Source organism: Sus scrofa, chromosome 1, assembly GCF_000003025.6.
Source record: "Sus scrofa isolate TJ Tabasco breed Duroc chromosome 1, Sscrofa11.1, whole genome shotgun sequence".
Taxonomy (NCBI): domain Eukaryota; kingdom Metazoa; phylum Chordata; class Mammalia; order Artiodactyla; family Suidae; genus Sus; species Sus scrofa.
The window spans coordinates 203,312,234-203,338,282 of record NC_010443.5 but is presented as its reverse complement, the minus strand read 5'-3'; the positions used below and the strand labels follow the sequence as shown (position 1 = coordinate 203,338,282).

Sequence of the window (26,049 nt, the reverse complement as noted above, 5' to 3'; positions counted from 1 at the left end):
CTTGTAGGGGTAAAGAGAGAGGTTAAAATGCTTCTTTAAAATGGAGGCAAACAGAGGAAGCATGAGATGACACCTATCACTAAAAAGATCCTTTACAAAAATGGCATTCTGATGTCTGTAATGTAACCTGTCCACCGGTTTACAAGTTCTACAGCAAAAGCCTATGTAGAGTCAATGTTGACAGCATATTCTCTGCTTTAACACTATGCAAAGAACAAAAGCATAATTTATCTTTCTTTTAGTGCTAGCAGTCTCTTCATTAAATCAGGAAGGTAGTTTTTGCTACTCTTAATTTTTTTTTCTTTGTATTTTGGGGCTGCACCCATGGCATATGGAAGTTCCCAAGCTAGGGGTCGAACTGGAACTGTAGCTGCTGGCCTATGCCACAGCCACAGCAATGCCGGATTTGAGCTGCATCTGTGACCCATGCTGTAGGTTGCAGCAACACCAGATCCTTACCCACTAAACGGGGCCAGGGATCTAACCTGCATTCTTGTGGATACTAGTCAGGTTCGTTACCACTGACCCACAATGCGAACTCCTGCTACTCTTATTTTGATGGCTCTTTTGAGACTGTAGATTCCTTGGAGATGGAAGCTGTTGCTTCTGGAGTTTTTTTCCAGACTGGAGAAGGAAAATATCCAGGCTAGATGCAGGGTGCAAACATGAACTTTGTGTGCAAGGTTCAACAGGACTATATGCCAACAGTTTCCCTCTTTCAGATGAAGAATCTCTGGCCTTGGAGAAATGCTTCAGACCACAAAACAGCCCCCAACAGAAACATCACTGGCTCTGGATCCAGACAATCTTTCTTTAGGGCAAATGGCCAATTAAACATCAAATTGATGGGGGCATTCAATTTAACACACATATTTACTCTATATTGATCATTTAGGTAACCAGGTGGTGGTTACTTCTAGGCTATTAAATGCCTTTTAGTCATTCTTTTAGCTTTCACTCAAATCACATAAAATTTTTGATGAAGTGAAACATTAAAGTTTCACTTTAATGTGCATATGTGTGTAAGTAGTCTACCATACTAAGCCAGACATTGTGTATTTTAGCAGAAAAGGAAAAATAAAAACCACCCAATGCATTATGAAATCTTCTGTTTTACATGCCCTCCTAAAGAAGGTTTATAATTTAGGCATAAGAAATTACTGGTAAATTGTCTATCTTTATTTGCCATTTTTATAAGGGAACTTCTTAGACTCATCCTATATTTATATAAACACTCAAATCTTAAAATTTCCAGGTGTATATTTGCTAATTATCATTTCACTCTCCATGTGGGTGAACCTTGCTTTACATAACAAATGGATTCCTGAAAAACAGTAAATCTATAACTTAAAAAAGTACTTTTAATGCAGTATCAGAATTTTCTATTTAAAGGAACTGTGTAACAAGCTATTTTGAAAGTAAAGAATGCTTTTGTGAAATGAACAATTTCTTTGACTTTCAGAGTTTTATTAAAGAACACATCTAAAATTTATCAGTAGGATTGTCTAGAATAATAATTGTATGCCTTAAAAAATGGAACAGATAAACTCCAATTTACCACAAACAATACAAAACAGGAATGACTCATGGACTACTTATTGATTGACTATATTCAGAAGCCCTGAATATATGTATTATTGGTCTTTTATGGCTTTAATAAAGACAACCGTCTCTTATGAAGTACTATAAAGTGCAATATTAAAAAATTAAAAAACCCAAAAGGCATCCACTGTCCTTCAGTTTTATCCTGATGAGAAGAATTGGATATTTGTTTAAATAAATGGCAAGGAATTATCCTTAGTTCATGCATGAAATTTCATCCTTCAAACTACTTTATTCAGGGATTCCGACTTCATTCCTTCTTTTTTTTTTTTTTTTTTTTTTTGATTACCTGATTTAAAAAGTTAGTATTCTTTTATGGTTAGTTAAGCGTTTTTAGAGAACTATGAGTCCCAAGGCCCAAGTTATTTCTAGACCCATTATAGAGGGGCATGCATCCCATAAGTGAGAATGCAGGAGCCAATTCCCATCCTTTCAGTGAATGCTGCAGCCCATTTTCCTGGGCCAGGACACCACTCAACAATCTTGCAATTCCCATCCAACCCACCACCCGAGCAAGTAAATGTGCTGCAATACTGGGTGATGAGAGCTGGTCCAACCATGTCCTACTGAGAGCGAAAATATAACTTTTGGTAAATCGATGCAGGTAAATGCAGGTCCAGAGTTCCTGAATGATCTCCATTGGTGTCTTCCTCATGCTGAGTTCTTGGTGAGAGGGATTATGACTTTAAAAAAATGAAGTGCATGAGCTTGACCTCACTAGGCCTCAAGATAGGCTGCACCCAGTGTTCTACTTTGCACCAGATTATAAATGCCTGTTAGTACTTGTTGAGTTGAGGCCCACTGGTGGTCTTAAGGTATTTCTGTGATTCTACTCTCTTGTGGTTGTGAATTCTATTCACATTTTAGTATCAACTAAGAGGGATTTCCCCCCCCCCCGAAATAGTTAATTACAAAAAACATAAGTTGTTGGGAGTCAAGGGTCTAGTATTTTTGATCTTCACCCCATTGCAGAGATGGAGAAAATGCTCATTAGACTTGTCAAGTTTACTAAGTGGGGAGGTTGGTAGTGAGAACCTGGAAGGAAAGAAAGCATTGGCCCACCCTGGACTGGAAAAAAGGAGACTCAATAAGGCCAAATGTAGAGGGACTCATGGTAGGTAATACACAACCATCTAAATGCATGGGGAACAAGCTGAGAAATGTGAGGGCTTTGCCCGAATGTCTTGGAGAAAGATACAGAAGTTAGAGGGAACACAAGATTAATGTGAATTAGCAATTAACCGTGACTTTCTTAAAGGTAAGGGCCACCAAGAGGTGCATCAAAGGGAGCAATACATTGGGGTTGAGTCTACCATTCAGCCCTGTTCAGACCTTATACTTGAGTCATGATTAGTCATAAGGTTCCATGATCTCAGAGCAACATGAAGCATTTTGAAAGGCTTAGTAGAGAAGAACATAAAAATTACCAAGAGGGCTAGAAAAAAAGTCTCAGAAATAAAAATCTAAAAGTACTTTTGATGAAAATAGATAAAAGGTCTCGTAGTGGTGACTCCTGGCTCTGTCAGGGGTAAATACTGAATAGCGTCCAGATGCAGCTCTTTTCTCCCAAATAGGAAAAAAAAAAAAGGTTAACTCATCACTGTGAGGGGCTGGGGTTAACCTGCAGGAAGACTTTTCTGACACTGACCATTGTTGATGTTAATATCTGATGGACCTGAGTTACACCAGGAACATCTATGCTAGGACCCCTCTCCTATGAAAGGATTGTCCTTTGGATGAGGGAGAAAGGTTGGACAAACTCCAAACAGAACTAAACCTTTGGCAAACTCAATGCACTCTTTCAGACTTAGGTATTTGTGTTTTACAAAATTCTTTAAGGTTTTCCAGTCTGTCAACCCATCATTTAGTGAAAGGGCTTTGGCTTAGGTAATCTGGTGTTCCACAGAGTCTCCCATTATTTGCAATTTTTTTTTTCTTTTTTTATGGCCACAGCTGCGACATATGGAAGTTCCTGGCCAGGGATCAAATTGGGGCTGCAGCTGCTGGCCCATGCCACAGCCACAGCAATGCCAGATCTGAGTTGCATCTGTGACCTACGCTGAAGCTCATGGCAATGCCGGATCCTTAACTCAATGAGTGAGGCCCCGGATTGAACCCACATCCTCAAAGAGACTAGTCTGGTTCCCAACCTGCTTACCCACAATGGAAACTCCTTGTTTGCTAATGTGAACAGAGTTATCTACCCAGTCATAATTACAGGGTCATTTTTTTCTCTCTAAAAACCTGGAGGACTTGTGGATTCATGTGTTCCTTGTAGCTTTTGCTCCCTTTGTTTAAAGAAAACTGACAGTCAAGACCACGCTGGCATTCAGATGGTGCTGGGTGAGGTTGGTGCCCTTGTGTGAGGAAGGCAGGGAAAGTGGCAGTGAGCACACTGTGTGAGGGTATCTAGGTGGAAAGCCCGAGTTACTTCTGTAACATTCATGGTGCCCCTGTGTTTTCTGCATAGGCCAAAATGCTCCTGGTGGTTTCTGTGCTGCAGCTCCTGCTGTGTTGAGGCTCCCAGTGAAGTGAAAAAAAGTGTGATGGGCAGCTAATGATACGTAACAGAGTTTAGCTGGCTGGAAGTGTGCCCTTTCTTGATCTTTTTGTTTGCTAGATATATCAAAGAATAGGAAGCTGAGATGAAAAAGGAAACATAAAGCTGCAGAGGGAAGGAGCTAACCTTAAAAAGACAGTGGAGTGGAGGCCCCTTACCTTTCTTCCCAAGGTTGTTCCTCCCACCCCCAAGCCCTTTTTTTTTTGTATTGAACCCAAGCTGCAGTTGCAGCCTGGGTCACAGATGCTGGACCCTTAACCCTCTGCATCACAAGGGAACTTCCGCCCAAGGCCTTCTTGAGAGGGGGACATATTTTTATCCGAAACTATTTTTTTTGGTCTTTTTGTCTTTTTAGGGCTGCACCAGCAGCATATTGGAGGTTCCCGGGCAAGGGGTCCAATTGGAGCTGTAGATGCCGGCCTACACCACAGCCACAGCAACGTGGGATCCGAGCTGCACCTGCAACCTACACTGCAGCTCAGGGCAACACTGGATATTTAACACACTGAGGAGGCCAGGGATTGAACCTGTGTCCTCATGGATGCTAGTTGGGTTTGTTAACCACTGAGCCACGACAGGAACTCCCTGAAACTCGATTTTTGTAATTTGGTTAAAAAAAAAAAGCCTGAAATTTTTAATTATTTAAAACTACATAGGGGTATATATCAATGTGATACTTGCTTTCTTGAGAATCCCAGTAAAAGTAAATTAATATCTCTTTTCTTCCCTTTCCTTTTTTCCCCACTCTCTCTTTTTCCGCGAATTAAAGACCCTCCTGCTATGCTAAGGGACGTATAGGAGTTGAGAATGCATCTTGTAAAAATATGAAGCCAGGTGCTTAAGTAAGATCTAGCTTAGCAAGAATGAGCACTAGTTTCTATAGTAAGCTTTCAGGACACAGTTGATTTTTTTCCCCAGAAACCACCCTGAGAACAGCTCCCCTTTATTTCTTCAGGAACAGTGTTGCTACTTATAATATAGCTACCTAATAACTGGAGTAACAATCTGTCCAGGTGCAAGAAGGCATGGTATCCTCATGAGTGTGTGTATGTGTATGTGTGTGTGTCTGTGGATTGGTAGATGTAGGGAGAAAGCATAAATTTTCTGAAATGCTTGCATTCAGACAGCTCATGAGATCCACGTTAGAGATTCCAACCCAGCAATTTCAACAGAGCATTTAACATTAGGCCCATCTTCTCCGGCTGTCTATCTGGCCAGCAGCGCTACCTGTTACTTTCCTCCTCAGCTTTCAGTGAGGGTAGTCTGGGGTGGGAGGTGGGGGCCTTGATAACTCATCTCTGTCACAAGAGGAGTTGTGAGCAGTGGTGGGGAGCCTGCCAGCTCTCTCCCTGCCTAGGAATGGATTACATTAATATTATCAAGTGTCTCATCAGTCAAGCAGCTGTGTTTTACTGAAAGGGCTCCAAACACCTGATTCACTTCTTCCCTAGAAAATAAATTATAATGGCCCCTGTCAGCTGACACCTGTTAGAAGCCTTACAAAGCATTTTTCCTTTGAAAATGTATGAGACTGTCCCTGCCGCTTTTCATAATCTTCTGGGCAAGGCTTTGGGAAATTCTGCTGTCTCGGCCGAACTGATAAAACAACCCTCCCCCTTAGACTGTGGACATTACTGGGTTTTCCCGATCTGTCACTGACTGCCTAGCTCAGCTTAAGTCCGGGAAGCTGCATAAACACCATCTCATCTCCAGCTTCAGTTCTTCAGGAACTAGTCAGGTTCAAAGGGCAGCTGGACTCAGCGTGGGCACTCCCAGCTACAATTCAGAAGGTTCTCTTTGGGTATTTTCAGTGTGAGCCAAGTCGCTCTCCTGTCTTGAGGCTGCCTGGGGTGACAGGGGAAGGGACAGCAAGCAAGACCTTCTTGGTTCGCTGCAGGTAAATGGAACTATCTGAGTACAGCTCGTTTATTTTAGATGGAACAGTAAGAGGTTGGCTCTTGAGTTTTTGATATTATATCCTGCTCCAGAAAAGTGAAGAGAATATCTGTAGTCTAAATCTTTTCCCCCTGTACTTTTCTGTTGTGCATTCTTTACCTCTACCTCAGCATTAGGGACATGGCTGGCCATTTCTGTAAGGATGTAAATCTATATTCTTGGGGTAGGAAAATATATGGGGAGGGTGCACATGTGGATGTTTGTTATGTATTTGTGCACAAAACAAACCTTGTGAAATCAGGAAATGTTCCTTTAGGTTGTTGGTGTGCACGAGTTTCCTCTTTCTTCACTAGGGCCAACTTTGGTGATCCCTGCTTTTGAATCCTGAGTGTGATTGGGTCAGAGGGTGATTATATAAGTGGTATTTTGTGTGTGTATATATAGATTTGGTATGAAGGTGTATACACACACACACACACACATTTATACATGTATTTCTACAGGCATTGGAGATGACCTACTCAGGAAACCATGCTGTGGAAAGTTCTTATAATTATGTTAATGATTCCCATGTTTTTAAAGATCCACTCTTGCATTTTACACACTTCTCTCTGGATTAACCTGAGTCCAATTAACCTGTCAAGAGGGGAAGTGGGCAAGCAGTGGCAGGGAGAGGGTACCCGCATACAGGCCAGCAAGGGAACACTGCACGCCACTGAGGTGGAAATGGGGGTTGGAAAAAGTGTCCTCTCAAATGCAAATTTTCACGAATGACCACAGCACTCCCTAGGAGCGGGAGCTCCCAGGCAAGTAAAAACCTTTGTGGCTGGTTGCATGAATCTTCACTGGGAGCTGGGAATGAACAGCAAAGAGTGAGGAGGCAGTGGGTACGTGAGGACATGCTGGAATAAGAACAGAGCTGCACCGGACCTCCCTCATCCGTTCTGGTTTTACACAGTCTCTCTGCAATTGAGTCACAGTCCCCTAGTCAATCCTTTCAAACAACAGGCCAGGCCACAACACACGTTCCCCCAATAACCAACTCTGCTCTCCTTCAAGTAACGCACAGGGAAAACCACCAGAGTTTTACAAACTCAGTGTTGACTTACTCTCTTTCACACGAAGGAAACAGCACACATTCTTGCCTCACCACAAAATCCTGCCCTGGATAACGGAGACGTGGGTCTCTCTGCCCCAGCTGAGCACGGACTTTTCAACGCTGGAGAGACTGGGAAGCCAGCTCCCGGGCGGCAGCCATCTTCGTCTGCTGCTTTCCCGGTGGACGAGCAGAGCAGCGATGGGCACCGCCTGTTACTGCCAGGCTCTGAGGAGTGAGCTGAGGTTTTGTGGAAGGAATACTGTGCTTGATCTGGGGTTGTCAGGTCCCCCTCTTTATTCAGTCGTGGGTTCTGCAGCCTGTTTCAGCCTGTGTTAGAGGTACCTGCTCACTCACAGCAGCATCAGGGACACGATAGATGGGAGCGAAGAACACAGGCGCTGTCGTTGCTCTTGCCTGGTGTGCTGCAGCTCTGAGCTGCGGCGTGGCTGCAGAATAAGGGGCCGTCCTCTATTTACTTTCTAAACTGATTTTAAAAAGCATGATTTGAGGAAATGAAAAACTTTTCTCTCAACCAATTTAGTCTACCTAATTTTTTTTTTTCCCCTGTTGGTTTCATTTTCTGTTGATAGACCCGAGAAATCACACAAGCTATCAAAAAGAGCTTGGGGGCACTGAATGAAAGAAATGATAATGTCCCATGAATGCTCTGGAAATGTGAACCTTGGAGTGGTTGGCTTGAAGCTAATGTAAAGAAACTGGTGCCTGTGGTCTGCAGTGCGTTCTGTGGGTAGTGAGTCCCAGATGGGGTCCTGAGGGCAGGAGAAACACCCGTGTTGCATGGGCTTTAACCATGCATCACTAAACACAGGCACCACTAGACACAGGACTCAGATACTTTTCTAGGGAACGCACACCTTTCCAAACATCTCTAAACTGTTTCAATCCAAACAGTGTTGTTCAGAGTCAATTTAGTTATATTGGTTGGAGGAACAATGATTTATTTCTTGTCACTGAAGCCCTTTATGACCGCACTGGAAAATGCTTTAAAGAACCACGCCCTTAGGGGGCAAGTCCCACTGAGTGCCTTTACTGGATGGTATTTCTTAGTACAGATCAGGCTCTCTTGGCAGGCATTTTGATTATATATGAGCCCTTAGCATCAAAATACATCTAAAGGACAGTAATGGCTAAGCTTGCCCCCCTTCTTTTGATGATAATGGGACATGCATTGGAACAGTATAGGTTCAGTTTATATAGTCTTGCTGTCCTAGAAGAGCACTAATTTGGTTTGCAATCATTATTTTCTACTTGCATGCTGGGGCAATATAAAAAAAAAACAACCCCTGAAACCCAACCATGGTCACTTCCCCCTGTCCCAAACCAGTATCCATCCAGCCTAGGTGTTACCTTCGAATGTTCCAATAACCCTGTGAGTTTCAGAGAGTGTATTCTAGTTGCGGGTGGGCAAATGCTCCTCTCAGTTTGGCTTGCGGGAATGTTTTGGAGGGCTCCTTTCAGGGCCCCTACAGATCTTCTCCACCCCGCCCATCGTCTTGCAACCTATTCCTAAAACGTCCACCTTATCAGGCAGAATCCCAGCATGTCCAAGGTAGGCTGAAGATCACAGTAATGATGCTATTAGCTCACCTCTTGCACTTAAGAGGTAAAGCTCAGACTGAAGGTTGATGCCCCTCTTCAACTAGGTGCTATAAATATACTAGAGCTATCCCTGAAAAGATGCAGTTGTATTTATACATATATATATGGTTTTATATATATATAATTTTTCTTTGCGTTTGTATACAGGTATGTACTACTCTATAGGTGTGGAAGGAGAGGTATAATACAGGAACAGGCGGGAGTATGTTCATGTGCATCTATATATAATATGTATACTTTATATGTATATATATCTCCTCCATCATTGTTTGCATCATTACAACGAATGCACCTCTGACCAGCAAGGAATACCTGTCAGCGGTGCAGGGGGAGAAGCCCCAAAGGGTCGGATCTCTTTGTATCTTGCATGGAGCCATTTCAGTAGGTGAGGGTGGGAGTAGCCCGTGGAATGAATGGGTCCAGGGTGAACCCATCCCTCCTTGAATCTTCCAAGGAGGGACACTCGAAATGCCCAGGCTGTGTGCCAGCGGCCTCTTCTCCACAAGTCAAGGAGCATACAACCCAGAGCAGGGAGGGACTGTCCATGCTGTTGGTTCAAGATATGGCTTTTCCTGCTAGACGGAGACAGGGCACACAAGAATTTTGTCTTCCAGGAGGACGCTGACCACAAGGAACACAAAGTAGAGGCCGAACATGATGAAGCCCAGCACTTTGTTCATCCGCCACTTGCAGAGGGCGATGGAGAGGATGACAAAGAGCAGCATGATGAAGAGGAGGACGATGGCGCAGAAGAGGCCATTGCTGCTGACGGCCACAGGCTGGAATCTGTGAATGATGGTGTACAGCAGCCAGGGCAGCGGAAGCCTGTGAGGGGAGCAGACAGACATATGGAAGAAGGCACAGGACAAAATGTTAAGTTTCTTGGAAACAGGCATCCTGGAAGGCTCACTCTGACTTGGGCATGGTTGGCCCAGGAAATCATAGAAGGAAGTCAGGTGAACTTTAAAAACCTTCATTTATTTTTCTTTTCTTCTTCTTCTTTTTTTTTTGCTTTTTAAGGTCACACCGCAGGCTATGGAGGTTCCCAGGATAGGGGTCCAATCGGAGCTATAGCTGCTGGCCACAGCCACAGCCACAGCAATGCAGCATCCAAGCCACATCTGTGAACTACACCACAGCTCATGGCAATGCTGGATCCTTAACCCACTGAGCAAGGCCAGGGATCAAACCCTCAACTTCAGCGTTTCTAGTCGGATTCGTTTCTGTTGCGCCACAATTGGAACTCTACCTACATCTATTTCTGACCAAATTAGGGAGAACACAGAGAATTTGTTCTATGTTTAAACAAGATCAGAGACATGACAGCTGCAGGTGCTTTCTGAAATTGATTTAAAATAATTTTTGGGGTTTCCTTTCTAATTGAGATTAAAGTGTTATTCTCAGCCCTAAAGAGGTGAACTGGAGGATGGTACAGGGTGAGAGGAGATGATAAATTGAGAAAAGATATAGGAATTAGTGGTGAAAATACCAAATTGTTATTTTTCAAATGGAGACAGAGAATAGTGATGACTTAATTAAAAATCTAAGAGTAAGAAAGAATAAATGTTGATGGGGAAGTGGCCATGATACACATGCAGTTTACTGTGGAAAAGATGGAACAAGCTTTTGACCTAAAAAGGGTCTTTCTGAAAGATCTGAGGAAGACTGTATCTTACATTGGTGATGTGATTTTTTTTTTTTTGGCGGGGGTGGGGTGGGTGCTGTACCTGCAGCTTGTTGAAGTTCCTCGACCAGGGACTGAACCTATGCCACTGCAGCGACAATGCCGGATACCTACCCTGCTGAGCCACCAGGGAACTCCGGTGATGCAATTTTTGAAGACAATATTATGTGTTTTTATACCTGTTCTCTCCCTTTGCATTTAGCTTTGAAAATCTGATAATATCTTCTGTTTCCTATCCAGAGTGGTAATTCTGAAAGGACATCAGAAGAGCTAACTGTTAGGTCCACCACAGGAGTGGGTGAGGACTCTGTGGGGAGGAACATGGCTGAGGACCATGCCTCGGTGGCACATGCATCTCCAAGTGGCTGGTGAGATGCAGCTGAGTTCTAACCACTGAGCCCAATGCTGGAGTGTTGGCTAGGAGATACAGACCCCGCCAGCAGAGCCTCCTGCTAAGCAAATGGCTAAGGGAGATTTAGTCTTGACTGAACCTCAGGGATGTGAAAGAAGAGGTGCCCTTTTGAAACAGAAAGTTTTCCAAACAAAAAGCAAATAACTGGAGAGAAACAGTGCAGTGAATGAGGCAGTGAGTTTATACCTCTGTCTCCTCTGCTGGAGAGAGGGCCTGTGAAGGGGAGCCCACAGGTTATGCATCTTTGAATTCCCAGACATGCAGGTCTCCATCTGGGTGCATGCGATAACCTAGAAAGTGACTGATGAAACTGCCTCTTGGCCATCAGTACAGGTGCTTTGTCCACTACGGCCTGGCTTTAAAATGGGCAGTGGCAGGAGGAGGAAGGGTTTCACAGGGCAGCTCCAGGGAGCAAGATGTAATTCCAGCTCTTAGCAGTAGGGGGCAGACTTGGCATCCTGTGATCAGCTTTGGAGATTAAAATAAGGGGAGGGGAGGGCCTGAGAGTGTGATGATGCTTGTCCTGGGGAACTCCTCTTTACACTTCCCATTGCCTCCCACTGTACTTTTTTTTTTTTTTTTTTTGCTTTTTAGGGCCGCACCCATGGCATATGGAGGTTCCCAGGCTTGGGGTCTAATTCAGCCACAGCAATGCCAGATCTGAGCCGCATCTGTGACCTACACCACAACTCATAGCAATGCCAGATCCTTAACCCACTGAGTGAGGCCAAGGATCAAACTCGCAACTTCATGGTTCCATGGCACAGAGTAGGCATCTATTAGTAAACTAGTAAATCAACAATTTCTCGAAGTTTCTTCATAGCTCTCATAATTAGCAATGAAAAAAAGGGTGGTGTTGGTTTGTATCTATGCTTTATATATGCTTATATGTTGGTTTGTATTTATGCTTTATATGTATTTTCTAAATCCTTTACCTTGAGTACGTATTAATCTTATAAGCAGGAAGAAAGTGCTGGTAAGACAGTGAAGAAACTGTTACACTCAACATATTGGTAATGATTTTATAAACTGGTGTAAACTCTTGGGAAAGACCTTTAGGAAAAATATACTACATTGAAATATCTTTAATCCATCAATATTTCTTGAAGGAATTTATCCTAATAAAATAATTAAGAGATATTTCTGAATTAAAGCGTTCATAAAACACCCATTATGTCAGAAAATTGGAAAAAATACAAAGGATACAAAAAATACAAAGGATAATCATTAAACTGAAAGCAACAGGATGGACTATTTTTTTTTTGGTCTTTTTGTCCCTTTTAGGGCCACACCCCTGGCATATGGAGGTTCCCAGGCTAGGGGTCGAATCGGAACTGTAGCTGCTGGCCTATACCACAGCCACAGCAACGCGGGATCCGAGCCGTGTCTGCGACCCATACCACAGCTCATGGCAATGCCAGATCCTTGATCCACTGAGTGAGGCCAGGGATTGAACCTGCAACCTCATGGTTCCTAGTCAGATTTGTTATCACTGAGCCATGACAGGAATGCCCAGGATGGACAATTTTGAAGCCATAGAATGCTAACTATGAGAGCTATGAAGAAACTTAAAGAAATGGTTGATTTACTAGTTCACTAATATATGCCTACTCCGTGCTAGGCATAAATGGCTTTCAAATGGAAAAATAAAAGCTCTTCTAGAAGGTAAAACTGATAATTCACTAAGAAAATTTTGTGAAATATTTGGAAGAAAACCCACAAAAGTTAAATGTTTTGGGGTAGTAGGATTAGGGATGTTTTTTTTAAACCTCAGGCTACAAGATATATATAATTTAAGAACAATGAACAAAAAGAATCTTGCAATTCACTAGAATATTTTTCAAAAACATGACAAAATATGTCTCATAAAACACTTGTAATTTTTCCCAATATATAGGATTTTCTCTTTTTGTACTACAGAATATTTTCTGCTTTTATAAGAGATTGACAGAAAACTACTCAATGTGTGGACAGTGGAACTGAGAAGTACTGTTTATACTAGGGATGTCCTTCCTTTAAAACATATACTTTTTTTGACATTCATTCATTCACTCATTCATCCATCAACCCATCCATCCACCCATCCATCCATCCATCCATCCATCCATCCATCCATCCATCCTACAAACATTTGTCAAGTCACTACCAGGCATCAGACATTGTTAATACATTAGGCTTTGGGGAGTTCTTGTTTTTGGGGAGGCTAGCAGGCAGACTGATCTACATGACCATGACAGGAGTGTGATATACAGAAACTATACAGGAGAACAACCTGCCCAGGTCAGACTTAAGAGAATCAGAGAAGCCAGGATTTGAGTTGACTTTGGAAGGAAAAATTGGAGTTTTCCAGGCAGACAAGCCATGAGGGCTCTTGAGTGAGAGGTGCCAGTAAAGGAAGAAAGCATAATAAGAGGGCATCTTTGGAACTCAGTGGTAAGACAGTGGAAGCTCAGAACAGGGGTTTATGCACAGATAGTACTGGAGTTGAGAGCACAGGCTCTGCTCACATCTCAGCTATCTCATTTACTAGTTGTGTGAACTCTAGGCCCTTCAGTTTCCTTATCTGAAAAGTGGGCATGATAATATATACCTCATAGGATCATGGTGTGGCTTTAATGAATAAAAATGTATGTATGGTGCACATAGTAAGACTGAATGAAAAAACCATTATATCTTAGGTAGTGAAAAGGATAAAAGAGAACAATATTCAAGATGATAAATATTGGAGTTCCCGTCGTGGCACAGTGGTTAACGAATCCGACTAGGAACCCTGGCCTTGCTCAGTGGGTTAAAGATCTGTTGTTGCCGTGAGCTGTGGTGTAGGTTGCAGACGCGGCTGGGATCCTGCGTTGCTGTGGCTCTGGCACAGGCCAGTGGCTATGGCTCTGATTCGACCCCTAGCCTAGGAACCTCCATATGCCATGGGAGCGGCCCAAGAAATCGCAAAAAAAGACAAAAATAAAAAAAAAGATGATAAATATTAATGATAAAGTATATCCATTGTAGTGGTTTTCCAAACTCAAGTGGCAAATTCCCAGTTCTTCTGGGAACATAAGGCTAGTATGTCATGTCTTACTTTCTCAGGGGGCTGCCGTTCAGGGTTATTTCTCAGAGTGATTTGCTGTAAACTTGTTAAATGAAATGACAGAGATAACTTCCTTTCTGAACTGGATCCACTTTAGAGATGATTCATATTGAGAACTTCAGTTTGCTTCACTGAAAGAACAGATCTCATCTTCTTTCAGAAAACCTAGAATATCTTCATGAGCACAGATAAAGAAATGATAATGCTAAACCTGCCAGCATTTTTCAAGGAAGGAGACAGAATATTTTTTCCAGGCCCATGTTTGTTCCAGTCTGCTTTCTGATCCAAATCTCATCTGTGGCTGGTAGGGACTTTAATTGGAATTGGGACATGGAAAAAAAAAATACAGCAAATATACCAGGGTATCTTAGTTACATCTGAATGTTGAATATTCATAACATGTAGCTAATGATGTTTTATAGGTGAGATTCTTCTTTAAGTATTTCCTACAACACCCACTCTATAGGCAAGTATGTGTTTCTGCCTATCTAGGGATAACTTATTCTTCATGAAATTCTTTGAAAATGAAAAATCCAACTGGTCAAATTGATTGGCTGCCTAGGTATTGGTTGGCTTTGGGCTCTGAGATCCTGGTAATGTCTTCACAGCTTCTAAGAAGACAAAACCAGTGGTGGAGCTGTTGTATACCTTTATATAACTAGCTCTACTCACCCTACAGTGATGTCAAAAATGTTGCTTCCAACAGAGCTGGATACAGCCATGTCCCCGAGTCCCTTCCGGGCCACTATGACGCTGGTGATCAGATCAGGGATGGAGGTCCCAGCAGCCAAGATGGTCAGACCCATAATCTCTTCACTAATGCCAATTGTCTCTCCAACCTAAAAGTGATGACAGGGACAAACATATGAGTGTTTGAAGTCACAAAACCGTCAAAACCACTAATGTTTCAATGCAACTCCCCCCGTCCCCTTTTTAGGGCTGTACCTGTGGCATATGGAAGTTCCTGGGCCAGGGATCAATCAGAGCTGCAGCTACTAACCTATGCCACAGCCACAGCAACATCAAATCCAAGCTGCATTTGTGACCTACGCTGCATCTTGCAGCAGCGTCAGATCCTTAACCCACTGAGCGAGGTCAGGGATTGAACCTGTGTCCTCATGGATATTAGCTGGGTTCTTTACCCACCGAATCACAAGAGGAACTCCACTAACTCCCTTTGAATGAGTTATTACTCTATTCTGTGCTGAGTGTTGAGATAATATCAAAGAATAAAACACAACTGTTGCCAGAGTGGATTCTATACTTTAATGATATTCAGACTGGAGACATCAGGAATGTTCACATGAGGATTAAACAGACAATCTCAAAAAAGAGCTACAGAGGATGAGAGTGCAGCCTCTTTTTTTTTTTTTTTATTAAGACCAGGCAGGGGAAGCAGAAGATCAGAATTATAAATGTCAGTTGGTCACTGGCTCCAGAGGCCAGTGCCAGATAATGGCACCAAACCCTATAGCAGATTTGCCCCTGGATTTAGCATCAAAAGTTAAGGATTGACACCCAGTGTCCTGTTTTCCTTAATATCTCCTAGCATCTATAAGCCAATCTTAACCACTTGTAGACTCTAGCATTTCCACAGAAAACTTGACTTTCAGTGTTTTTGGACTTGGTAACACAGGACTGTAAATCAGCAAGGCAGCCAAGGGAGAAAGCAACAGTTAGGGAATTAGAGGACCTTGGTCTAAGGTCTGGCTCCGGCACTTATTAAGTACTTGACCTAATGTTAACTGAACCAGTTGGACAATATCTTTGATACTTGCTTTCTTTTTCTTTCTTTTTTTTTTTTTTCTCTTCCAGTTTTATTGAGATATAATTGACATACAGCACTGCATAAGGTTAATGTACAGGGCGTAATGACTTGACTTATATGCATCGTGAACTGATTATCACATCAGTTTAGTGAACATCCATCCTCTCATATAGACACAGAATTAAAGAAATAGAAAAAAAAATTTTCCTTGTGATGAGAACCCTTAGGATTGACTCGCTTAACAACTTTCATATTTAACATACAGTTGTGTTAATTGTATTTTGATTCATAAAATGTGGATGATAATACTTACCTTACAGGGTGGTTGGCCATGAAGACTAAATTATAGTATATGGAAAAATCCTTTGTAAATAGTATGTCATTATTAAAAAGTGACAGAAGGCATTTATTATATTCTTCAGATCTTTGGCTTTGAAGACTGATGACTTTGATTTTGGACCATTGGTCTAGCCTTAGATGGAAGCTCTCCACTCTCTTGAGCAACTTGTTTTGTCTTCTTGTTGTCTTTCTTTTAAAAGCTTTATGTGTTTTCTGGAGTGGTGAACTGCAGTTCTGAAAACCTTTGAGACAATGCTTTTGATTTGGTTTCCTACCTGTTAACGTCCAGCATTTTTTGAAAAAATGTAAAGGGCCAAAGTAGCATGTAAGGATAAAGGCTTCGGGGAATAGAATAAACCTATTTCTAAATCTCTGTTTTGATTTATAAGCAATAGCCTGGTTCTCACTAGCTTAAAAGCATAGTTGGGGAGTTCCCATCATGGCTCAGCAGTTAACGAACCCTACTAGTATTCATGAGGACACAGGTTTGATCCCTGGCCTTACTCATTGGGTTGGGTATCCAGCATTGCTGAGAGCTGTGGTGTAGGTCACAGGCACTGCTGCTCAGATCCCACATTGCTGTGGCAATGGTGTAAGCTTGCGGCTACAGCTCTGATTCAAGCCCTAGCCTGGGAACCTCCATATTCCATGGGTGCAGCCTTAAAAAGACAAAAAAAAAAAAAAAAGACAAAAAAAAAAAAGCAGAGTTGTGAGCTATTTTTATTTTGATGGTCATACCTACTCTAGAGCCTGGTGAACTGAACCAGTTTACCTGTCCTTGTGGTGCACAGACTCGCTGCTCCCATTAGAAAGTAACATTTACGTGAGGAAGGTCGTGGCCTCTACTGATACGCAGAACATAGCCTGGTATATGATGGGCTCTCAATGCCTATTTGCTGAATAAGCAAATCAGCCTGCATACTTAAGGTGATTTTACTAGCATGATTTCCACTGATTCTCCTAGAAAAAGTTAAAAAAGAGTTTTGTACAGGAGGGACCTATTTGAGCAAAATATTCTCTCTGATGACATTTTCTGTTAGATTTGGAGTGAAACATTTTCTAAGACTGTGGAGATGCTGACTGTTACCTTCAAATAGTTCCAAAGTATCTAATATAGTCTTGCCAATTTAAATTCTTGGAGTTCTAAAGCAGTGACTATTTAAAAATCCAATTAATTATGGAGTTTGAATGCCACTATTGACAGAGAAATGTGGACACTGAAAAGAGATGTTATGGTGGCGTGATTAAGAGTGCTGGCATGGGGTATAAGAGCTCTGGGTGTAAATCCTAGCCTGCCACTCCTCATGCACAATGGCCAACTTCTCTGAGTCTCAGTCTTTCTCATATGTGAGTTGGGGATGATAATATCTACCCTCAGAGTTTCTGGGTTGATTTTATGTAATGATGCATGTAAAGCAAATAGCAAATAGTGTCAGGCATAAAGTAAATGTTCAATAAATATCAGCTATGCTAACTCAGACATTACTCCTCCTTTTCCAGTGTAATAGGGTGCAACCCTCAGGGGTCTGGCAGCAGGGACAGAAGATGGCTTAGCAGGGTCAGTCTACAACATGGGAAATCATAGGAATCAGGAAGGATTTTCACTGTACATCAAACCCCTGATGAATCTGGGTGGCTCCAGAAACACTTTCACTGAAGAACTAGTCTTTATAAGCTCATTTTGAGTCTATTTCACTGACAGTGTTTTTTTGACGAGTTAGAGGCAAGGTGATGGCTCATGGATAGGACGGTACTCTGATCAAATCAGGAGCATAAGGAGTCTGGAGCTAGAAAGGACATCAGTCGTCTCTTAGGGGAATTTCTTTGTTTTCAAATAGAAATAAATAATGGGGGAGTTTCTGTTGTGGCTCAGCAGGTTAAGAACCTAACTAATATTCACAAGGATGCATGCGGGTTTGATCCCAGGCCTTACTCGGTGGGTTAAGGATCGTCCGTTGCCATGATCTGTGGCGTAGGTCACAGATGTGGCTCGGATCCCGTGTTGCTGTGGTTGTGGCATAGGCCAGCAGCTATAGCTCTGATTTGACCCCTAGCCTGGGAACTTCCATGTGCTACAGGTGTGGGCCCCCCTAAAAAAGAAATAATGGGGTCACTCAGAATCCATATCCTGTGCTGCTCTAATACTCCATGATGCTGTTAGTTGCCTTGGTTTAATGAGGATCTGCAAAAATGTCACTTTGGCTAAAGGAGACATGAGGTTGTATTTGACTCTTAGAATTAACTTAGAATTAACGTCTAATTAACTAGATGTGGGATAGATTTTAATCACAGGTTTTTAATCACTCATGAAATTTACTAAGACAAAGATTCATGATATAAAACAAAAACACCCCCCCAAAAAAAACTAAAGGAAAATATGCATAAAGTGTTTTATGTGAAGGGCATTTATTTTTGCCAAACAGTAGCCAAATAATTATATGAAATAGCATTTATTAGTAGTAAAACTGTAGATAATGAAATGGTCATGCACTAAATGATGTGCTTGTTATCTTTATAGACTTTTTGGTTCAAAAGTACAAACAACAGAATTACAGCTACAGGCTTAGGACAGAATCTGCTATTTTGATCAGCTGTCTGGATTTTTTTTTTTTTTTCCTTTTAGGGCCGCACCTGTGGCATGTGGAAGTTCCCAGGCTAGGAGTCAAAGAACAGCTGCAGCTGTAGGCCTACACCACAACCACAGCAATGTGGGATCTCAGCCATAACTACAACCTATACCACAGCTTGTGGCAACAATGAGTGAGGCCAGGGATCGAACCAGCATCCTTAAGGATACTAGCTGGGTTCGCTATGGCTGAGCCACAATGGGAACTCTCTGTGTTTGTATTTTTCTATGAGAATGAAAAGGAAACAAGATAGTGGAATTAAGATATTCATTAAAAAGTAAAAAAGATAGAAACTTGTAGGATGATGTTTTCTAGGATGGCTAAGGAGAAATATCTAGAAAACATATTATAGCAAGTGAGAGAACATCGCTTTTCCTATTTATTTACGTATGTATGTCTTTTTAGGCCACACCTGCAGCATAAGGAGGTTCCCAGGCTAGGGGTGGAACTGGAGCTACAGTGCTGGTCTATACCACAGCCACAGCATCATGGGATCTGAGCCGCTTCTATGAGCTACGCCACAGCTCATGGCAATGCTGTGTCCTTTACACACTGAGTGAGGCCAGGGATCAAACCTTTGTCCTCACGGTTACTAGTCATATTTGTTACCATTGTGCCAAGTGGGAACTCCACCTTATTTTTCTTTATCAATACACGGGAGAATAAAAATGATTATTAGGGAAGGCTATTATATATAAGTGGCAAACAGTCCTTTTAGCCTAGATATCTGGAGGCTGAGAAGTAGCTTACCTTCTGCAATTTCTGCTGAGTGATGGTAGCAAATATCTCCCAATGAATGTAAAAAGTAATGACTCTGAGGCAGAGAGAACTTCTTCAAGGGGCTGATGATTTTTGGAAATATCAAGGAAGAGTAATCTGATGTCAAGTGTCAGTAAAATAACTGTGATAGGAATAGTACAAAATATCATACAGGAATAGTGCTTGATTTATCAAGCCAGTAGTTTCAGTGGATTTTGTTAGTGATGAAAGACAGTGACACAGAAAAAATAGTGATGTTATTTCTAAAAAGGTTAAGGTGTAGTTTCCATACAGTAAAATTCACCCTTTTACAAAAGTGTATAGTTCTGTGAGTTTTGACAGATGTATGCCGTCTATTTCTTCACATCCTCATTAACACATGGCATTGTCTGTCTTTTTGGTTATGGTCACTCTAATGGTTGTGAAGTGGTGTCATTCATTCATTCACTCATTCTTTTTAGGACTGAACCTGTGGCATGTGGAAGTTCCTGGGCTAGGGATCGAATCAGAACTGCAGTGGCTGGCCTGCATTACCACCACAGCAACGCTGGATCTTTAACCTACTGATTGAGGCCAGGGATCAAACTCCTATCCTCATGGACACTATGCTGGGTCTCTAACTGGCAGAGCCCCAACAGGAACTCCACTATGTTTATTTTTAAACAATTTTATTGATACATAATTCACACACCCTAAAAGCTAGCCATTTAAAGTGTACATTAAATAGTTTTTAGCATATTTATAAAGTTGTGCAACTATTACTATAATTTACTTCCCATTTCCCTCCAACCTCCCCAACCCTAGGCAACTGTTGCCTACCTTCTGTCTAGAGATTTGCCTATTACTCACATTTCACATAAATGGAATCCTACAACATGTGATCTCTTGATCGCTTTTTTTTTCCCTGTACCACAGCAGCAACAATGCCAGATCCTTAAGCTGCTGAGCCACCGGGGAACTCCCTGGCCTTTTTCACTTAACATAACATTTTAGAGGTTTGTTCACACTGTAGCATCTATCAGTATTTCATTCCTTTTTATCATAGAACAATATTCCAGTGTGTGGATATATCACATTTTATATATCCATTCATCAGTTGAGAGATATTTGGGTTGTTTCTACTTTTTGCAGTTATGAATAATGTAGCTGTGAACATTTGTGTATAAATTGTATGGATGTTTTCATTTCTCTTGGGTATATAGGTAGTGGAATCACTGGATCCTGTGATAATCCTATGCTTAATGACTCATGGAACTGCCAAACTGTTTACAAAGTAGCTGTGCCATTTGATATTCTTACCTGAAATACATAAGGGTTCCAATTTCTATACATCCTCTCTAACACTTGTTATTCTCTTTTTGATTACATTTGAGTGAGTGTGAAGTGGTATCACCTTGTGGCTTTAGTTTGCATTCTCTAAGGAATAATGCTATTGAATATCTTTTCTTATGCTTATTAGCCACCTGTGTACCTTCATGGGTGAAATACCTACTCAAATCTTTTTTCTCTCTTAAACATTAAGATGCTTATAGATCCTTACCTTTTTATTACTGAGCTTTAAGAACTTTTTATATACTCTAAATACAAGTGCTTTTGTCAGAGATATGATTGGCAAATATTTTCTCTCAGTCTGTAGTTTGTTTTTTTCATGTTTTAATGGTGTTTTTTTGAAGAGCGAAAGTTTTAACTGTGATGATATCTAATTTAACCATATATTTTTCTTTCTGTCCCTCTTTTTTTTTTTTGTCTTTTTAGGGCCACACCTGTGGCATGTGGAGGTTCCCAGGCTAGGGGTGCAATAGGAGCTGTAGCTGCCAGCCTATGCCACAAGCACAGCAACGAGGGATCTGAGCCCATCTGCCACCTACACTACAGCTCATGGCAACACCAGATCCTTAACCCATTGAGCAAGGCCAGGGATTGAACCCGCATCCTCAGGGATACCAATCAGATTTGATTCCAGTGAGCTACGACAAGAACTCCATTTTTTTTTTCTTTTTGGACCATGCTTTGGTGTTACATTATAGAACTCTTTGCCTATCCCATGGTCATGTAGATTTTCTGTTTTCTTCTAGATGTTTTTTAGTTTTAGCTCTTATATTTAGAACTATAATGCATTTTGAGTTTTTTTTTCTATTTGGGAAAATTAATTAAAAACTTTAATTTCAACATATTAAAAACCTAAATGTAAATGGCAGAATTTAAAACTGTTATGGATAAACGTAGGTCAATCTGCTTATGAATATGAGTAGCGCATTAGGTAGAATGACAAGATTACACGTTAACAAAAAAAATCCAAAATTGCAATGGCTTATATCTATCACTTGCTTATTTCTTTCTCTAATAACATCTTTGATGGTCCAGGAAGGTCTCTGAAGACAGATGTCCTCAAAGAGGCAACACAGCTATGCAAGCTGACAGGTCAGGTCCAACTTATATATTTGTGGTTGTTGTTATTCATATATAATATTCCACTGCCAAACCCAAAGTCACGAAGATTTACCTACCCCCTATGTTTTCTTCTAAGAGTTTTATAGTTTTCACTCTTATATTTAGCTCTTTAGTCTATTTTGACTACTTTTTCTGTTTTATTTACTTATTTTTTGATGGGTGAATTTTATTTTTACTTTTTTTTGTCTTTGGGACACACCTGCGGCATATGGAGGTTCCCAGGTTAAGGGTCGAATCGGAGCTGTGGACTCTGGCTGAAGCCACAGCCACAGCAACACCAGATCTGAGCCGTGTTTGTGACCTATACCATAGCTCATGGCAACGCCAGATCCTTAACCCACTGAGCAAGGCCAGGGATCAAACCTGCATCCTCATGGATACTAGTCGGATTCATTTCTGCTGAGCCATGATAGGAACTCCCTGATGGGTGAATTTTAAAATTCAATTTACTTTAATTTTTATTTTATATTGGGGTACAGCTGATTTACAATGTTGTGTTAGTGTCAGGTGTACAACAAAGTGATTCAGTTATACATTTACATATATGCATTCTTTTTCAGAGTCTTTCCCCACATAGGTTATTATGGAATATTGAGTAGAGTTCCCTGTGCTATACAGTAGGTCCTTGTTGATTATCTATTTTATATATAGTAGTTTGAGTTAATTTTAGAATACTGTGTGTGACAAAGGTCTAAGTTAATTTATTTTCGCATATAGAAATTATTCCAGTATCATTTGTTGAGAACTCTATACACATATGTACTCGGTGTATATCTCCTTATTTCAACTTGCTATATTTTATTTCTGTTAAGAAGTATAATAATTTAAAGACTATATATGACAAAGAATACAAGCGGGCAGTTGGGATTTCTGTAGTTTATAATAGAGATTAGAAGCATGAGTTTTGGAGCTGCAGAGTCTTGGGTTAGAATCTTAGTTCTACTATTTACTACCTATATGATCCTGAGCATTTTAAAAAATTAGCTCTAAGCTTAAATCTTTACCTGTAAATTGTGGATAATACTAGTACCTCCCTCATAGAATTTATAACCATGTACAAGGACAAAGGGATATGAATTGCCCAGCATGTAGTACACATTCAGTCAATAATGGTTACTGTTATTATCTCTGAGAACATAAAATATTTTCATCTCATTTCTCCCTTTATGTGTTACAACAAACAATTCCTGAGAGTTTATTCTGGTGATGGGCATTATGACTGCTATTGAGTTAAAAATAGTAAAAATGAAATACATTCTCATTTTTTGTAAACTGAGGCTCTAGGGAGAGACTAGTGTGTCTCCAGGTCTTTTCCTAAGAGTTTGGATGAGAACATCAAGTGAGTGGCTGCCCAAGAGAAAGTAAGCGCTGCTGAGCCTGACAACACTTGGACATTCCCCTGGGCCTGGGCTGGCCTGGTTTTAGGTTGCAGAGGGAAAGAAGCAGTTAGACTTGCCTTTCTTCCACATGGCAGTCTGGGGCTATGCTGATCTGAGTCCACATTACAGGAACAGGCCAGGAGACAAGGGAAAGTTAAGTGGAGTAAATTCCTTTAGTCCTGGCATAAGTAATTTGTCACACACAATACTGTTTGTGACAGTTTCAGAAAGCAAACACATTGATTAGCCACTTGGCAACCAAGAAAATAGCCAAGGAGATGTATGTCAATATTAAGGTCTTACCTGATGCGCCCACCAGACCATCAAGTAAGAGAATACTGCGATCCAGGTGATGGAGCCAAAGAATGTGATGGGAAAAAACTTCCTTGATGACTGAAAGAGAACCAGGAAGAGGGGTGAGTATGAGTGCTGAGCTAAGACCACCAATGCAGCCACTTCTCCCCCATTGCTTGGAGTCCTGGTAGAATTGGCAATCAAAATCCACAACCAGAGACTTCCCATTGTGGTGCAGTGGAAATGAATACGATAGGTGTCCATGAAGATGTGGGTTTGATCCCTGGCCTTGCTCAGTGGGTCATGGATCCAGCGTTGCCGCGAACTGTAGTGTAGGTCACAGACGTGGCTTGGATCCCGAGTTGCTGTGGCATAGGCCAGCAGCTGCAGCTCTGATTAGACCCATAGCCTGGGAACCTCCATATGCCATCGGTGCAGCCCTAAAAAGCAAAAAATGCCCCTCCCAAGAAAAAATCCACAACCAACCCTTGGTCAAGCTGGGACGTTAAGATTTTTCTCTTGAGAATGTAAAATCGGTTGAAGCCAAACCATCACAAAGCTAGCTCCTGAGATGGAAATCTTTAGAAAAGAATGTCTGTTCCTGCTACTGGTTGCTCAGATGCTCTTTGGCTCCTGCTCTTTCCCAGGCTTGGTTTCTCAGCCTTGCCTTCAATCCCTTAAATACTGCATACCCTCCTTCCCTCTCCTTCTCTTTTTTCTATCTTCTCCTCAAGTTCATCAAAATCAGTCTCTATGGCTTCAACTTACATATCCTAATAATCCATGTGCCAGAAAACCTATGGGATTAATTATTTAACAAGAAGGATCAATAGTTTCTGAAATAGATGGGCTCTTTTTACAGTTCCATGGATATGAGGAAAAAGAAGCCATCACCACATTTAATACAGATGCCTGAGGATGGTCAGTTTCCAGCACATGTGAATCACACAAGTAGCTGTTGACCATTTGTCTACAGGGGTGGCAAAGGACATGCTTGGAAATGTTTCTCCTATTCTCCACCCCTAACCATGTTATGTCCAATTATGCTTTTAGTTTTTGGCTTTGTGCAATCTCAGGCTTACAGTATGAGCGCTTTTAAAGTTTCTTTCAAACATCAGCCCAAATCAAACCCTCAAAATGCAGTATTTCTTATCCATCCCAGCACAGGGAAAGCCATGCTTGCCCTGGATGGCAATGGTGTCCTGTTGATGTTCTTTGCAAAAGTGGGGTCCTTTAAAACATGTTCAGATAGCAGAAGGCTCTCAGAGAGTCTCTCACCTATTATTGCCAAATACTTTTTATTTGAAAGCTTTCCACTTTGAGAAACAATCTCATTTTTTTTTTTTTTTTTTGCTTTGACAATGCCACCCAATTGTGTCCAGAGAAATGAATCCTGGCATTGACTTGGATGAAATTTATCTCACTTGTCTGAAGGGCTGACCTTGGGCAGTCACACAGAACACTTCTGCCATGGCTTTTGAGAGCTTCATTAAAAAGAAAAGATAAAACTTAGCATGGCAATCTTTTGAATATCTGTAATGATGACCATAGTCTCTATCACTCCAAACCAGGCTTAGGTTCTCTTTACTAATTTCAAGTTTTTAATACATGTTTTCATTATCATTCACATGGTTCTGTTAAATTTCGCAATAACCATTTCTTCTTTCAATGGTTGTTGCTTTTCTTGGGCTATTTGTTAGCTGGGCTGTCTGGAAGACTATGGGCTTGATTAAAATGGAGGAAGCATCAGGCCATAGTCAGTAGCTACAACTTTATTCTTAAATGCTTTCTGTTACTCCTGCTTTCTTTTGGGCTGTACCCACAGCATATGGAAGTTCCCAGGCTAGGGGTCAAATCAGAGCTGCAGCTGCTGGCCTATACCAGATCTGAGCCGAATCTGTGATCTACGCTGCAGCTTGTGGCAATGCTGGATCCTTAATCCACTGAGTGAGGCCAGGGATCAAACCCTCATTTCATGGCTACTAGTCAGGTTCTTAACCCACTGAGCCACAATAGGAACTCTACTTCTCTTTCTTAGAAGGAAATATTTCAGGAATTCCCTGGTAGCTCAGCAGGTTAAGGATCTGGTGCTGTTACTGCTGTGGCCTGGGTTAAATCCCTGGATCCAGAACTTCACATGCTGCGGATGAGATTTAAAAAAAAAAAAAGGAAGGAAAATATCTCAGCCAAAGACTTGAAACTCCTTCTGGGAAACTGAGCATTATCTAATGGGTTATGGGAAAAAAAAGTCATTGGTTTTTCAAAGTGGAGGTTGAGACATTCACTTTGAAAACAAATTACTTCAAAGCTGGGAGTTCATCTGCATTCTGGACAGCAGATTGCCTGATCCTTGGAATTGCTAGTGCCCAGAAATCAAAGTTTTCCCAGGTAAGGGATTTAGCTGATGAGAGGCCCCATTCTTTTCCCATGGCCACAGGTCACTGTTTTAGGATCCTAGGTGAGATGAGTATTTC

General features: G+C 41.4%; 1 protein-coding gene across 5 annotated transcripts in view; it reads right to left on the bottom strand.

Annotated features, from left to right (window-relative positions):
* The window catches only part of SLC24A2 (solute carrier family 24 (sodium/potassium/calcium exchanger), member 2), a 276,880-nt gene continuing 252,671 nt past the window's right edge, over window positions 1,841-26,049 (bottom strand). For 4 of the 5 annotated variants that reach the window (XM_021078223.1, XM_021078320.1, XM_021078387.1 and 1 more), the window contains 3 exons: window positions 23,585-23,674; window positions 14,631-14,797; window positions 1,841-9,602 (listed from right to left, as the gene is read on the bottom strand). In XM_021078223.1, coding sequence (XP_020933882.1) covers window positions 9,353-9,602; window positions 14,631-14,797; window positions 23,585-23,674 — 507 coding nt within the window. In that variant the 3' untranslated portion in view covers window positions 1,841-9,352. 5 annotated transcript variants of the gene reach the window in all.